Here is a 15,429-nt window from a genome sequence, read left to right as displayed (position 1 = left end):
TTTGCTGGTGCTGATTTGAGCACTTCATCCATTTACTTATCTAATCCTCAGAGTGACCTAGTGTAGTATTATTGGCATCCTCAGTTTGCAAGGAGGTCATTGAGGTGTGAGAATTTACGTAACTTACTCAAGACTATTAATCTAGTAAGTAACAAAACCGGGTTTTGGTCCCAGGCAGTCTGGCTTCCATAGACTGTATCATTACCTCCCATACTGTATTCACAATGATTATGGAAAATGGTTACAAATTCACAGAAATCATTTAAAAAACTCTAAGTGAAAATAGTGCAAATGAAACAGGAATGATTTAAAAATATTGTTCAGGGCCTGGTGTGATGGCTCAGTGGCTAAATCCTTTCCTTGTAGGCGTCGAAATCCCATACAGGCCCTGCTTCATATCCCAGCTGCTGTACTCCCCAGCCAGCTCCACGTTTGTGGTGTGGGGAAGCATTCAAGGATTTCCCAAAGCCTTGGGACCCTGCACCCATGTGGGAAATCTGGAAGAAGCTCCTGACTTTGGATGGGTTCAGCTCCAGCCATGGTGGCCTCTTGGGAAGTGAACCAGAGGACAGAAGATCTTTGTTTTCTGTATCTTCCTCTCTCTGTACACCTGTCTTTCAACAAAATAAATAAATCTATATAAAAACATTGTTCATAGGTTATTCATGGTGGAAATTGCCTAGTAATGTCAGTTGTACAGGAGCAATGATTTCTGTTTCATGCAGGTCAGGGGCAATACTATGCCCCGAGAGTGTGTTCCCGGGATAACGATGATCAAGTCGAGGTGCTTCTGCACAGGCACTGTGGCAGATAAACGTTTGTGGCTTGGAGTACTCAACACACCTTCCCACCTATTTTGAAATCTTCTGTGAGACTGTTTATGCTTCCTTCAGCCTCATGTTTGAATAGGAACCTTACAGATCTTATTTCCCTCCTTGGAAGTGGGCCTTGAGGTGTGCTGGGTCCTTCAGGAGCTTTGAATGCAGGACTTACAAGAGAAAGTCTCAAATTTTTCATGCTGGGGAACCTTGTGTTAGCAATACCTCTGCTGAAAACAATTAAAATGCTTGACAACAATTAGAAACAGCTCTTTGAATCAGAATGAAATCCTATTCCACATCAATAAAAATGACAAAATTACACAACACATCAACATTTAAGTGCTGACAAAGCTATGGAATAACCATAACTTATGTAGTGCTGGTGAATGCACAAGATGGTACTGATGCTATGGATAACAGGGCTTTTTTTTTTTTTTAAGATAAAACTAAACATGCTCTTAAATCATACTATCCAGCAATTACTCTTCATGGTATTTTTTTCAAATAGATTAAAGTCTTATATTCCCATAAAAGATTGCACACAGGGACTTGGCATTGTGCCACAGAGGGGGAAGCCATCACTTATGGAAGCACCATCCAAGATCAGAGTGTCTGAGTCTCTACTGCTTTACTTCAATCCAGCATTGCTCTTAATGCTCCTGGAAGGCAGCAGGTGGTGATCCAAGTACCTGAGTCCCTGCCATCCATGGAGGAGACCTGAGTGCAGTCCCTGGCTCCTGGCTTTAGCTAGGATCAGGTCCAGGAATTACAGCCATTTAAGGTGATGAACAAATGCTTAGAGGATCTCTGTCTGTCTCTGAAATGGTCCAATTAATTCATCAATTAATTAATCAGTATTTAAAAAATGTGCACTAAGTATTTATTATTTAAAGACTTATTTATTTTTACTTGAAAATCAGATTAACACACAGATGGAGATCCAAAGAGAAAGATCTTTCATCTGTTGGTTCACTCCCCAAGTGACTGCAATGGCCAGAGCTGAGCAAGAGTCAGGCCCACCTTCTGGGCATCCCATGCAGATGCAGATCCATGGACTTGAGCCGTCCTCCACTGCCTTCCCAGGTCATAAGCAGGGAGCTGGATTGGAAATGGAGCAACTGGGACATGAATTGGCACCTATATAGTATATTAGAGCTTGCAGTTAGAGGTTTAGCCTTCTATGCTATGTGCTGACTTCTGCACATGAATATTTAAAGCAGTGTCATGCATCATACTTGCTAACACCTGGAAGCAACCAAGATGTCCTTCCGTTGATGACTGGGTAAACCAACTGTGGCTCATCTAGGAAGTGGAATGCTATCAGGAGTGAAGGCAAATGAGTCATCAAGTATGAGAAGACACGGAAGGACCTCAAGTGAAGGCAGACTATCTGAAATGGCACCATGTTCTATGATTCCAACTAGGAAAGACAACTTCTGAAAAAGGCACATTTATAATCACTGGTTGCCAGAGATTCAGAGAGGAAGAAAGGACCCGGTGAAAGACAGGGGATCTTCAGAACCAAGGGCACACCTAGAAACTGAACAGAAAATGGTGTGTCCCAGAGCCTTCTGCCATTGCCAGGGGCTGCGTGGATGAACCTGGTTACTCAGGGATATTAGGATACCCAGAAGTGGAAGGAACAAGACTCGGGTGAAAGGCAACAGTTAAGAAGTTGAGGAATCCACCATGGTGGGAGGGTTTGGGGAGGGGTGGGGAGAACCCAAGTATCTATGTAACTGTGTCACATATTACAATGTAATTACTGAAGTTAAATAATAAATAATTAAAAAAAATGTAAAAAAAAAAAAAAAAAAAAAAAAAAAAAGAAGTTGAGCTCAACCTAGTTAGCTATTTTCCTTCCCAAATAGGCTTCCTGAGTTCTACTGTGTCCTAGAGATTCACGACCCAATTAGAAAATGGATATGAAGGGTAAGATACCTACACGGAGCTTTTGAGGTCTGCTATGCTTTGGGTGGAGGGTTCTGGTAAACGCCCCAGGATGTCACCTAAGATGTCACCTAAGACCCCCTGCTCTGTTCAAATAAAAATAGACCAAGCTTTCCCAAAAACGGAAGCCATGTTTTTAATTCTTTCGATCCCTGATTGTATCAAAATGAACGTGGCCTTATTTAACTGCCTGCCAGAATAGAAGTGAGTTCTGATTATAGGAAGATAACGAGAACCTCTGTAATTTTTTTTCATATAGAATGCAAAATACCCAATAAAAATTAATAGGCATGTCACAAACTATTAAAATCAAAGGGAGAGAAGAACAGACGAACAGCCCCAGATCAACAGGTAATCCGGGTGGTGGTGTTGCTCAAACAGGAATCTGGAATTGTTTGTGAATAACGCTGTCAACAAACCGATGATAAAAGGCAATATTCCATGTAGAGCCACGGATTCTACAAAAATACCTAAATTCAAGAATTTGTTAGAAAGGGTAAATATTTGAATAAATTAAACGAATATTGACTTACATACACTCCATGATAGAGATCATGTGTGGCAGCCTTCCGACGCAACAAAAAATTATGTTGAAAACAGGAAAATGTAGATAGTGTGAGTGTAGTTAAATTGTTGTAACTTCCTTGTACTTAAAAGTAGAATAATTATTCAGACTATAATGAATCAATGATAAACATTGCTGTCTTTAATGACAATAAATAAAAACAGAATGAAAGGTTTTTGGGGTTGGATCAGATTCATTGATCTACTGTTTGCAAGGAGCATTTCCAAAATAAAATGCTACTGTATTTGAAGTTAAAGGATAGAAACGTATTCACACTAAGACATTAAACAAGAGGGCCTGGTGCAATAGCCTAGCGGCTAAATCCTTGCCTTGCATCTGCCGGGATCCAATATGGGTACGGGTTCGTGTCCCAGCTGCTTCACTTACCATCCAGCTCCCTGCTTGTGTTCTAGGGAAGCAGTTGAGGACAGCCTAAAGCCTTGGGACCCTGCACCTGGGTGAGAGACCTGGAAGAGGCTCCTGGCTTCAGATTGGCTCGGATTGGCTCAGTTCTGGCCATTCTGGGTCCATCTGCTGAACTCCCGGTGAACTCCCGGTGAACTCCCCTTCTCACCTGGTTGCTGGTGGAGTTCTGGCCACTGTTGGAGTTCAGATTGCAGCTTGCTGAATGGCTCTGTGGTAGCTGGTCACTGTAACATCACACTGTTGTGTGCACTGCTTTTCCGTGTCTGTCAGTCTTCAGGTGCCCCCTCTGCTGTCATTCTGTCCTCTTCTGTTTCCTGGAATGTGTCCTCTCTGGTTCACCCTAGCTAATGTTTCTCTGTCTGTTTAAATGTGTCCTTACTCTATTCAGCCATCCTTATTCTTCCAATGAAGTATTTTTCTATTCCCAGATTTCTAAGAATTTTTATTGATAACTGATGTCAAATTTTATTAAAAGCAGTTCATCAATTGCAACTTCATGATGAATTCCACTTTTTGTGGTGTCTTTTTCTTTTAAGTCTATTCGATTCATTTTTTAAAATGAATAGTGATGACTTCATAGAAGGAGCTGGAAACTATTAACCTTCTTTGGCAGTTTGTGGAAGAAATTGTGTGGAATTGGTGTTATTTCTTTTAAAAATAATTTATTTAATTCACCAACAAAACCCTCTGGGTTTGAAGACTCCTCTTTTTCTGAAGAAGGTTTTAACTACAAATTTCTATGTTCTTAATAGGACTAATTAGGTTGCTTCATCTGGAATGAGTTTTGGTCATTTCTGATTTGGGGGGAATTAGTGCATTTAATTTACCTCATTAATGCACATGAAGTGCTTTCAGTAGTTTTAAATTTTTAACTTCTGCAAGCTCTGTAATGCTATCCCCTCTTTTGTTAATGGTATTGGCATTTTGTATCTTTTGTCTCTCTAGAGGTTCATCAATTCCATCGATCTTGGCAAAAAAGCAGCTTTTGTTTTCATTGACTTGTGTTGCTGTTCTGTGTTCAATTTTGTTGATTTTTGCTCTTTGTTATACTTTCTTTGGTTTACTTTGGTTTTATCTTGCTCATATTTTTTTCTGGGTGATAGATCATGTGAAAACCTTCTCTTCTATGATATGCACATTGAATGCTATATGTCTTCCTCTAATCACTGCTTTAGCTGCTCCCCTTATCCCATACCTTTGTTTTTTCAGTTAATTTCCATGGAGAGTTATTATTTGACATCAGGATTGCTTAGATTTGTAGATCTTTCAACTTTTGGGGGAATTTTTTTTATTAATCTATGCCATTGATTTATATCCTAATTCAATGATGGTGGAATAATTTTTTTTTTAGTTTCATTTGTTTTTTCAAAGTCTGAGTGACAGAGAGTGGGAAAGAGACAGAGAGAGGTCTTTCACCCACTTATTTATTCCCAAGTGGTTGCAACAACCAGCGACGAATCAAGCTGAAGCCAAGCGCTCCAAACTACAGTCAGCAAGGGCCCAAGCACAGCTGAGCTTGACGGATGCCTGCATCACAGGTATTGTATTGCCTCTGTTTTTTTTTTTGTTGTTGTTGTTACTTAAAATTGGCACAGTTACAAGACATGTCAAAGGGATTTTGTTTTTGTTTTTGAGGCAGAAATAATATGACTGAACACAAATGTTCACAACTGGCTTTATATGATTGCCTGTTTGGTATTGTTCTTAGATAATGCTTGACCTGGAAAGCCATCCAGCATTTGAAAAGGAGGAAGTGGAAGGCTAACATTTGTTGGAATATATGCCTGTCACATTCATACATCTTTCTATTACTAGCGTCTGTGCTTATATTATAGCTTTTATTGCCTCAGAACCCCTTCCCACAAACACACACAAATGCATGCTTCATTTCTGAACACTACATATAATGTTTTCTTCTGGCATTCTAGTTAGTAGAATCTATTATTAGCTGTGAATATTATCTAGGTTGACCAAGCGATTTCTCATGCAAGCTAGGATGTTTGGTAGCTACAGGGGCACTGTTACAAACGCTGAGATAGCTAGACTTCATGAAATCCATCCTGAACAATGCTGTAGCTTACATGAACAGTCAACGTGTATTTGAACCACAGGGAGGAGAAACCAGTGGCAGCAACCTTCAGAGGACTTGAGGGGAGTATCACTCTTCAGCAATGAGGTAATTGAACGTTCAGAACTTTCCCCTCAAGTCAAAACACAGTTGTTTGATCACAGTCTTCCAAATTCACACCACTCAGTAAGGGAGTTTGCTATGATTTTTTTTTCCAAAATCTCATGTGTTGGAAAGTTAACCTCCAAATTCTGTTAATGATGTGAGGAGGTGGAGCTCCTGAGAGGTCAGTAAGATTATATGAGGACAGGAGAGGTGGGGGACACAATTAGTGGTGTTCATGAGGAAGAGGAAGAGCTCCTGAGCTAGAAGCTTTCTCTGTTTTACCACGTGTAACCTTCACTGTGTGATGAAGGACCTCAACACATACTGGGCAAGTCCCAGGCACATGAACCACTTAGCCTGTAGCACCATGAGCCAAATGAATTTCTGTTTTTATAAACCAACTGGCCTCAGGGGGTTTAGTCATGGAAACAGAGGATGGACCAAAACAGAGATATGATGATGATGATGATGATAAGGAAGTGGAGGATTGGAGAGGGAGTGCAAGGTGTCCAAAATCCGCACTACCACAGCTTGGTACATCTGACACTAGAACTTTGCCCTCCCACTCCTGGAAGCCACAGCCTGATGTAGACTGTATATTGGCTTTGGTGGTGATGAAGCAAGGTTTGGTGTTGGAGCCATGCGGTGCTGTGACCACAGGGGTGGTGGTGAGAGTAGCCTTTGTCTAGGCGTGTTTGCCAGGTGTCCTGTTCTATGCCAACTGCTCCTCTTGTGCTGGCTCATTCATGTCTCACATTTACTTCATCATATAGTTACTCCTGGAAACCACATTTTTTTTTTTTTTGCAAACGAGGGAAATCATGTTAAAGAGGTTGAAAAAGATGTTCATGCTGCATTGGAGGTCTATAATTCAAATTAGTTTTCCTTCTCTCCCGGACACAGTTCAAGCATGGTGTTAAGTCTTTAGATAAATCTTGTGTTTCATGATGTTGTTCTGGAAGATCTTGGGGGGTGATCCCTTTTCCTATGTATGTACTTGCTTGTCTGATTTTTGCAAAGGTTCAAGAATTGCTTTTTTAAAAAAGATGGTGGATATTAATCATTTTAATTTATATTATTTTTGGTGGCGTGGCCGGGATGCCTCCCCCTTTTTGAAACTGTTTTGTCCCATGCAGTGGTTGTGGCCATGCATGAGAAACAGCAGGTGGTGCCAGATGACAGATGGTGTGGGAGCCTGTTCCCCGGTGGGAGGGGGCGCGAGTGAGCGAGCAGGCAGCTGCCAGATCTTCCCTGGTCGCTGGCTCCCTCGCGCCTCGCTCTCAGAAGCTCCGATCTAGACACGCGCGAGGCGCTGTCCTTTCAGCACCACAAGCTCCGGCAGAGGAGCGACGACTCCTCTTGAAATTGGCTTAGATCTGTTCTGACCCCCCAAGAGTGCAGCACAGTAAGTAGGCATTCGTTTCTGTGGTAACCACTCCCTGATATCTTCCAAACCCTTTCCACCCTCTTTTACCCCAGCAACAACCCTGTTTTTTGAATAGCGTGCTGTCAGCAACATCCACGGGAGAAATACAGTGGTGCTTTTGAGGGTGGGGTGGGAGCACAGCCTGACTTGGAATGGAGCTGGAGGCGAAAATAAGTGATTTATTTATTTACTTGGAAATCTTATAACGTGGGGGCTGCTAACTTTCCATGGGGGGAAAAACAGCCCTTTGCTGTTGAGGAAATGAACGTGTTCTATGGCTGAAAAACAACATCGGGTTCAAACCAGCTTCTTGTTTTAGAAAATTGTATATCATGTGCAATGTACATAGGTTGTAAAATGTTGCAAGTAGAGATACTAAACAAATTTATTGTGTTTAAGGGGTTTGCTGAAGAAAAATCAATAGAACAAAATCGCAAGCAGGATGGTGAAATGAAATGCATCATACTGCAGGGGAAACCTAGGATAATAGATTTCATTTTGTGCTGAGAATAAGCTTTTCACTGGTGTTATACGAATGCTTTACCTTTAGTGTCTTAGGCATTTTAAGCTTGTGTTTTTGGGCGTGTTCGTGTAGTCTTGGATCTTAAATCTGAAGGTTGCTGAACCTAATGGGCAGGTGGCGTATCTGGATGGTTAATGAAGTTTTTAGTGGACGATGAGGATCATGTCTAGAAATCTAGCAGAGCAAAGACTGATCCGATGGAAAGCCACCCAAATGGAGCTGTTGAGGACAGTACTATTTTGTCTGGCATCAACCCTCTTTCCCTTGCCTCACCTCCCACTGCTTGCCTTAGGTCTGGGAAGAGAGGCACAAGGATGGTGAAGCTGAACGGTAACCCCGGTGAGAAGGGAACCAAGCCGCCTTCGGTGGAGGATGGGTTCCAGACCGTCCCCCTCATCACCCCCCTGGAGGTTAATCACTTACAGCTGCCTGCTCCGGAGAAGGTAAAGCAGGTGTTCTCCACCCCCTGACCCCTCATCCTCATCAGGAAATGAAGCAGTAAAATATTCCATCCCCAAACTCTTTTTCATCTTCCCGTCTGTCAAACATGCCCCCCTTCCTCGTAAAATGTAGCTATTCCTTCCAGAGGGAAGGTATCTCTTGTGTTCTTTTAGATTTGTGGTAAGTGTTCATTTGTTCTTTGTTTTTGTTTTTTTCATGTATACTTACACGGGCAAGTAAATTAATCTTTCCTTGTTTAAGTTCTGTCACATCATATGAATACTACTAAGCTTCCAGAGGGTGGCAGAGAAAAATTCATCTTGATTATTTTGGTGGAGGTGTTTAAAAATGCATTGGTATAGATTTGAGAATTTGACAATTGGATTTGGTCCAAGAAGCATTCGGCTTGCACCTGCTAGGATCTGTCCCCATAGTACGAGTTGGTGATCAAAAGGCAACATTAAAAAAATCCTTGTCCGGTACAACAAATGAATCTAATGCATCATGGTCACTGCTGAGCATTAGAAAAATTATGAGGGTACAGGCATGGAAACAACTACATTCTGTGTAGGGTCTGTGGCTCGGACTGGGAGGACAGGTGAGGTAGGCTGCAGAGGAGAGCGTTTGAATGGGTATTTTAGAGGTAAGTAAAAACCTGCCGGGTAGGCCATGAGACGCAAAGGATATAAGGCAAAGGGCACACACATGTAAAGCATAGAATGCTTGGGGGAGCAGCAAAACTGGAGTAGACTGTCTTTAGAGGAGGCGGGGCTGCGAGTGAGTGACTGGCTGATGGCACATCTCCTGACATGGGAGTAGTCCATGAAGAATGGAGGTGGGTATTCATACAAAAGCAGGTGGGGGCAGGGTAGCCCATGGACATGGGTGGGAGATGTCTTCTCATCTAAGATCCACTCAGGAGCACTTGGGGTTTCATAGTGTGAGCTTTGGTACATTGTATGTGTATGTGTGTGTGTGTGTGAGAGAGAGATCTGGAGACAAATGGTGGGGTTCCCTGGCTGAAGGGCAAACAATGGATCATTCCATCTGTTTGATTTTCTCGTTGGCATCACCAGGAGAGCATTGTGTGTCTTAACCAATTGGCTCCATCTAATCAACAGAAGATGAGCCAAAGCCGGATAAAGGGTCTGGCTGATTGGCTGAGTGTTGAGTCATTTGTTTTCAAAGTGCAAAGTCAATGTGGGAATATGCTGGGGTGGAGTGGCAGAAATGAAGAATTCTTGAGCCATCCTGAGAAGCTGAGAAAGCCTATAGCACTCGGTTTTGAATGGGAAATGAACGCTAAGAAGATGGAGAGGGAGAATTTCAACTGAGTACCTGCTTGCATGTATTTCAGAGGTTCTCAGTTTTTCATGGTGTGCTAGATTTGCCTGCAGAGTCTACAAAACTCTTGCTTTGTAGGCTGGACCTCTCAGACCCAGCTGCAAGCATTAATGAGATCTTTCCAGGTAAACCATGCATGTAGGTAAATCGAGGACCGCTGTTTTAGACATGCGTAACCTCTGGGAATCAGGGATTGTGCACTTACATGTATAGATAATAAAGTGTTAAGTCATGCAGACCCACAGAAGGATTAAGTGGAAATGGCTGGAGTTTGAACCCAGGTATAAGTGCAAGTTGGGAAGGACAAGGACAGTATTGTTTTGAGGTTTAGTGAGTCAACAGCTATAGCCTTGCAGGACTGCATGTCTCGGAGATGTGTACAAGGAAAAGAGATTTGTTACAGGTCATCCCAGGGATTGCTGTGGTCTCTGCCTTCCCTAACTCCCCCTCCTCATCTCTGAGGCCTTCCTTCTCTCCTTGAGAGAGAAAGCAAGGTAAGTGACTTCTGACCATTTAGACCAAATGTACTGAAAGCCGTCCCAAAGCCTCAACAACCAATACCTGCACGTGCTACAGTAGAAGCCATTATATCCTCAAAGATGCAGTGGGTCCCAGATTCATTGCAGCCCCCTACAGGAACACATCCCTCCAGGGAAAACCGTGGGTTCCCTCTGAGGTTCACAATAAAGCCTTCTTTTTCCAGTTGAACCTCGGTTTTCTCTTCTGTGACGTGAGGAAGATCACATCAATCTCACAAAGGTCCAAAGTTAGTTAAGAAGGCCTCCTATGTAAAGTGCCTGGCACAAAACTAACTGCAAGGAAATACTAATAGCCATTTCCTGGTGCTTTCTGCATGCTGGATGCTGTCCTAAGCCAGATTTATGTACACATGCACATGTGTGCATACATGCACTCGTGCTTGTGCGCACACACACACACACCACACTTCTGTTTCATTCTTTTCATTTCATAGAATCCAATAAAGGATCTGTTGCTTTGATCCAAATTTAAGGAAATAGCTTCAGATTGACTTCCAAAAGTACATTGGTGACAAGGCAGGTGGAAGCCAGACAATGTTGATTTAGAAAATTCCACTTCGGCAGGAATGAGGAGCAAGCTGGCCTGGGAGTCTGAGAATTTGGTGTGTGACTCAAGCTCAGTCTCTCATCCCACAGTGTGGCATGAGTCTCCTTGCTTGAGCTGCTTATCCTCTATTTTCTGTGCTAAGTTTTGAATTTTCATCATCTTTTCAGATGCAAACATGTTTGAGTTCCCCTGAAGAAGCCAAAGTTCTGTGAGCACTCAGTGCAGTGAGATGATTTTCAGCACAGACTGGAGCCATGTCCTAAGCTGGGTTCAAGTACCTGCTACGTGTTCCCCTGTCTCCTACTTGGTTAACAACTTGGGGCAGGTTTTCTAACCTGCCTGGTCTACACCTTCTCACCTGTAAAGAGGGGGATGTTAGCATTGGGACTCAGATCACAGGGCTGAGGGAGAGGAGTCAAGGAAGTCCTGCATGGTCTTTGGTCCTTTGATTGGGTTCCAATCAGATGGTGGGGGTCTGAAGCTCAGGTGGTGATCAGAAAGAAGTATATTTGTCCCAAAGTATTTTCAAAAGATTGGTTTGTTTATTTGAAAGTCAGAGTTATAGAGATGCTGGTAGGGAGAGGTGTGAGAGAGAGATTAAGAATTTTCCACCTGCTGGTTCATTTCCTAGATAATCACAATGGCCAGAGCTGGGCCGGGCCACAGCCAGGAGCTTCATAGGGTTCTCTCACATGGGTGGTAAGAATCCAAATACGTGGATCTTCTTCTACTGCTTTTCTACATGCATTAGTCAGGAACTGGATTAGAAGTGGAACTACTAGGACATGGACTGGTACCCTTGTGGGATGCTCATGTTACAAATGGTAGCTTTACAGGCTATGTCACAATGCTGGCCAATATTTGGCCCCAATGTTAAACTGTGGCTTTCCTTTTTTTGAAAATGTAAAATACAGAGGGGGCTGGGTGTGCAATTATGAAACCTCTCTTTAGATTCTTGTCCCGAGTACTCTTTACAAGTGTGGATCATGAGTGTCAGGACAGAGCATTTAGGAGATGGATGTGTCCAGGCCCTTGCTCTGTGCTAGAAATGGGCTGTGCAGGGCACTCATGTCTCTGATTTCAGTGACTTCCCAGTAGCCCTGCCTCATGGGTTTTAGTGCACCCATTTCACTGATGAGACTGATGCACTGCTCAGTGGAGCAGCCTGTCCAATAAGGAGATTTTTGCTGGGATTGGAACTCCTATGTACCCGAGATCTCACTGTTTCCCTCTGCCTGGTGTTGCTTCCATGTTGAGACGCCTCCAGCTCTGTAAGAGGGCTTCCTCCAGTTCCACCTGTGCATGATATCTGTGGCCGTATCATGCAGACTCACAGACCTGATGGTGGCTCTCTGCCCGTGGCTCCAAGGAGAAAACAGCACTTGCCTTGTTGAAGGAGGTGGGTTTGAATTCACAGGAGGTTGCTTGCCTTCTCTTGCTCCCATTCTACTTGTATCCTCACCCTTCCTCCTGCACTTTCTAGAGTTCAGGTTGCTTTGCATGGATCTCTTTCACAATCCCTCATCTCCACAGGAAGACATCCGTAAGGCCTACTGGCTTCGTTTTCTACCACCTCTACTTTGTAGCTTTACCATGGGCATGTCAGAGCTTCCTAAAGAAGCATTCTCTGCAGGGAGCCCACGTAGCAAGGTCTGGGGACATTTTTTTGGCTTTCACAGCTGGAGGAGGCACTCTACTAGCATCTATGGGTAGAGGCCATGAATACTATGGATCATTCTGCAGTGCCCAGTACACCCCCTTCCTGCCCCAAATGTCTACCGTGCTGAGAATGGAAAATTTGACCTAAACTTCCCCACATTCTTCAGGGTGTTCTGGACATGCCATTCCATCTGCCCAGATTGCTTACCTCAAATTTCTACTTGTCTGATAAGATGAAAGTAATCTTCCTAAGCCCAGTTCAGATAGCATGCTTCTAGGAAACCCTCCCTGACCTCCCGTCAGTAGATATGTGGTTATATTTATTACACTAAAAGGTACTCATCCATCCATCCATCATCCATCCATCCATCCATCCGTCCATCCACCCATCCAACATCCATCCATCCATTATTCATTCATTCATCCACTGTCTACCTGCCGATCCACTCATCATCCATCCCACCCTCACTGCTTCCATCCATTCCTTCATTTATCATTCATCCTCCATCCCTCTGTCCCTGCTTGCATTTATCTATTATCCATCCATCTACCCATCCATCCATTCATCCTTCCATCCACAAAATCTTGCTGAGTACCCTCTGTGCAAACCAGACCATGCAAAGATACCAGGGTCACTGCTGTCTCTCAGTTTCTAGAAGAGTGACTTCACAGGGAGAAGGGCTATTAAGGGGAGGATAAAGTGCCAGAACATAAGGGAAAGGATGAGACTTTGGCAGACCTAATTATGAAGGGATGATGGCCAGAGAGGTTTTTGTGGAGAGAACAGCTGAGGCTGGGTCTTGGAGTATGCATTGGTAAAGGATAGGAGGGACTGAAGGTCCAGGTAGACATCCAGGAAGCTGCAAGAAGAGCCAGGAGTCATGCTCAATGAAGGGGTAAGACTTGGGAGATGAGGTAAGCTCATGAGGGGTCCAGGAGTGTGATGTTGACTCCTCTGGCTGCTGAGGGCCACCTTAAAGACAGGGACAAGCTTAGCCTCATGCATGAGGCTCCCCTTTCCCTCTACTCAAGCCTCCATGCGGTACCAAAAGTAGTGTATCCTCAGAAGGAGGTCGCTGGGCTTTCTCTGCATTGCTACCGTGAGTGCTGGAAGACAGCAGTGCATGTGCAAGGCCAGCTAGGAGGCCACCACTGTGTTCCCGAACAGGGTGGTAGTGAGCGGGCAGCAGGATGTGGAGGGAGATTGAATTAGACTGCTGCCACGAGCTGCCTTTATGCTGTCTGCTGCACTGGCCATCACCAGGTCTGACCACACTTCTCAGCAGCCTTGGTCCTTCCACACAATGGCCAGTAGGAAACGATGGCTGAGCAAGGCTTGCCTGTGTTGCTACAGCTTAAAACTGAACTCCCTTTCCCTATTTGACAGGTGGAGAAATTTCTCTGAATTGCAGTAGTTGAGTGGCTTTCTTCAGAGTGCGAGGGTGAGCTCTTTAGATGCCTGACTGTCAATTGGCAGACTTCAGAGGCCAGGAGCTACTTTTGGGGTGTAATAGCCCAGACCCTCAATATGAGGGTGCTACCATTGGCCCTGTTGTTGCTGCTTCAGGGACAGGCTCAGAGAGTTGCCGTGCTCTGCTAAACAAACAAAAACAGGGCACGCAGGTGTGATGCAAAATGCCAGCTGATGGATGGCAGGACCGCAGCAGACTCAGCCCCATGTTGGCAAAGCCCCATGTGGATCGTGTACTTGGCAAGCCAGCTACCAGGTGCTGGGCACATGTTCCTCTCCTTTGATGCTGACTAGCAAATCTTCAGAGAGGTTGGCTCACCTGCTTCTGGGAAGAGAGGAGTACAGAAGTTCAGAGACCAGTTACTGATAATTGGCGTACTTCTAGTTTTGCCTGGCAGACTGCATGCACTTGGGAGTTCTAAAGACCTGGGTGTAAGCCTCTGCTAAGCTGTATATTGGCCTTAGAGAAATCTAGAGACTTCTCTGGACTTTGGGTTGTCTCATCTGTAAGATAAACATACTGTTTACCAAAGGCTGTGCACAGTCTTGGCTCTCCTGGCTTTGACTCAGAGTCTGTCTTTCTCTGTGATGCAGAAACCTCAGCCCCACCCAGGGAGCAGCAGGATGTACCCCTGTGCCAGTTCAAGATCCTTGGACCCCCCACTGCCAGCTCCCAGAGACTCCTATAAGACTGAGGTTAAATCACCCTAAATTTGGGCAAAGGCACTGGCTAGGCAGTTCCAGCCAAGTAGATCTAAAATGACAAGTGACTATTTTTAAAATTTCTCTATAATTTGAAGATGTAATATTTCATAGATAGATGGGCAGGAGAAAAATTTGATAACGCTTTGCATTAATGTCACTGGGAGCAAACCCTACCTCGGTACATTTTTGTTGGTTATATAATTTGACGCATTGTTATTCCAAGGGTGTTCTGACATTATTTATGCGATTTAAACTGTAAGTGCTACTTAAATGGTTCACTTCCTAATGGTGAGAAGTTATCCTATGGGGGATATTCCTTTCAAGGATGCCAAGGTCTATATATTCTATTATCCATATAGACATATTTTAAAATGGAGAACAACTTGTTTTGCTGTATGAAAAGGGCCTATTAAATAAACTTGGATGCAAGGATGGGGAATACTAAGCTCTCATTACAACAGAGGTAAATCTTCCCATGCAGTATGCGCACAGCAGCAGATGCACTGCCTGGTTAAAGCAACTGCGAAAGAAAGTGGAGGTGATGGGGTCCTCTTGTTGCACACAGAGAATGTGTGTGTGTGTTATTCTTTCTTTTTAAGTTTCCTTCCTCCCTCCCTCCCTTCCTTCTTTAGTTTGATATATAACTGTACCTCTGCCAGTATTTTAAAAAATTCACAGAAAAAAACCTGAATGAAAAGAATGAGTTTATTTTTTGTACAAACACAATTTTGAAATCCAGGCATTGTTTTTTTTTTCTACTACACATTTCCATATACTGGGAAAAACATTTTTTTCTTGACAGCAATTTTTTTTTTTTGCTCACATCAAAAGAAACTCCT

General features: G+C 43.6%; 1 protein-coding gene across 1 annotated transcript in view; it reads left to right on the top strand.

The window, feature by feature from the left end:
* The first annotated feature begins 7,045 nt into the window (after positions 1-7,045).
* NSG2 (neuronal vesicle trafficking associated 2) overlaps positions 7,046-15,429 on the top strand; it is a 54,958-nt gene continuing 46,574 nt past the window's right edge. Inside the window, exons 1-2 of the mRNA XM_004587410.2 lie at positions 7,046-7,340; positions 8,177-8,327. Coding sequence (XP_004587467.1) covers positions 8,199-8,327 — 129 coding nt within the window. The 5' untranslated portion in view covers positions 7,046-7,340; positions 8,177-8,198. The remainder of the gene's footprint in view (positions 7,341-8,176; positions 8,328-15,429) is intronic.

This window comes from Ochotona princeps, chromosome 19 (assembly GCF_030435755.1).
Source record: "Ochotona princeps isolate mOchPri1 chromosome 19, mOchPri1.hap1, whole genome shotgun sequence".
NCBI lineage: Eukaryota > Metazoa > Chordata > Mammalia > Lagomorpha > Ochotonidae > Ochotona > Ochotona princeps.
Note: the sequence above shows the minus strand (reverse complement) of the source record. Positions and strands in the feature narration are given on the sequence as shown.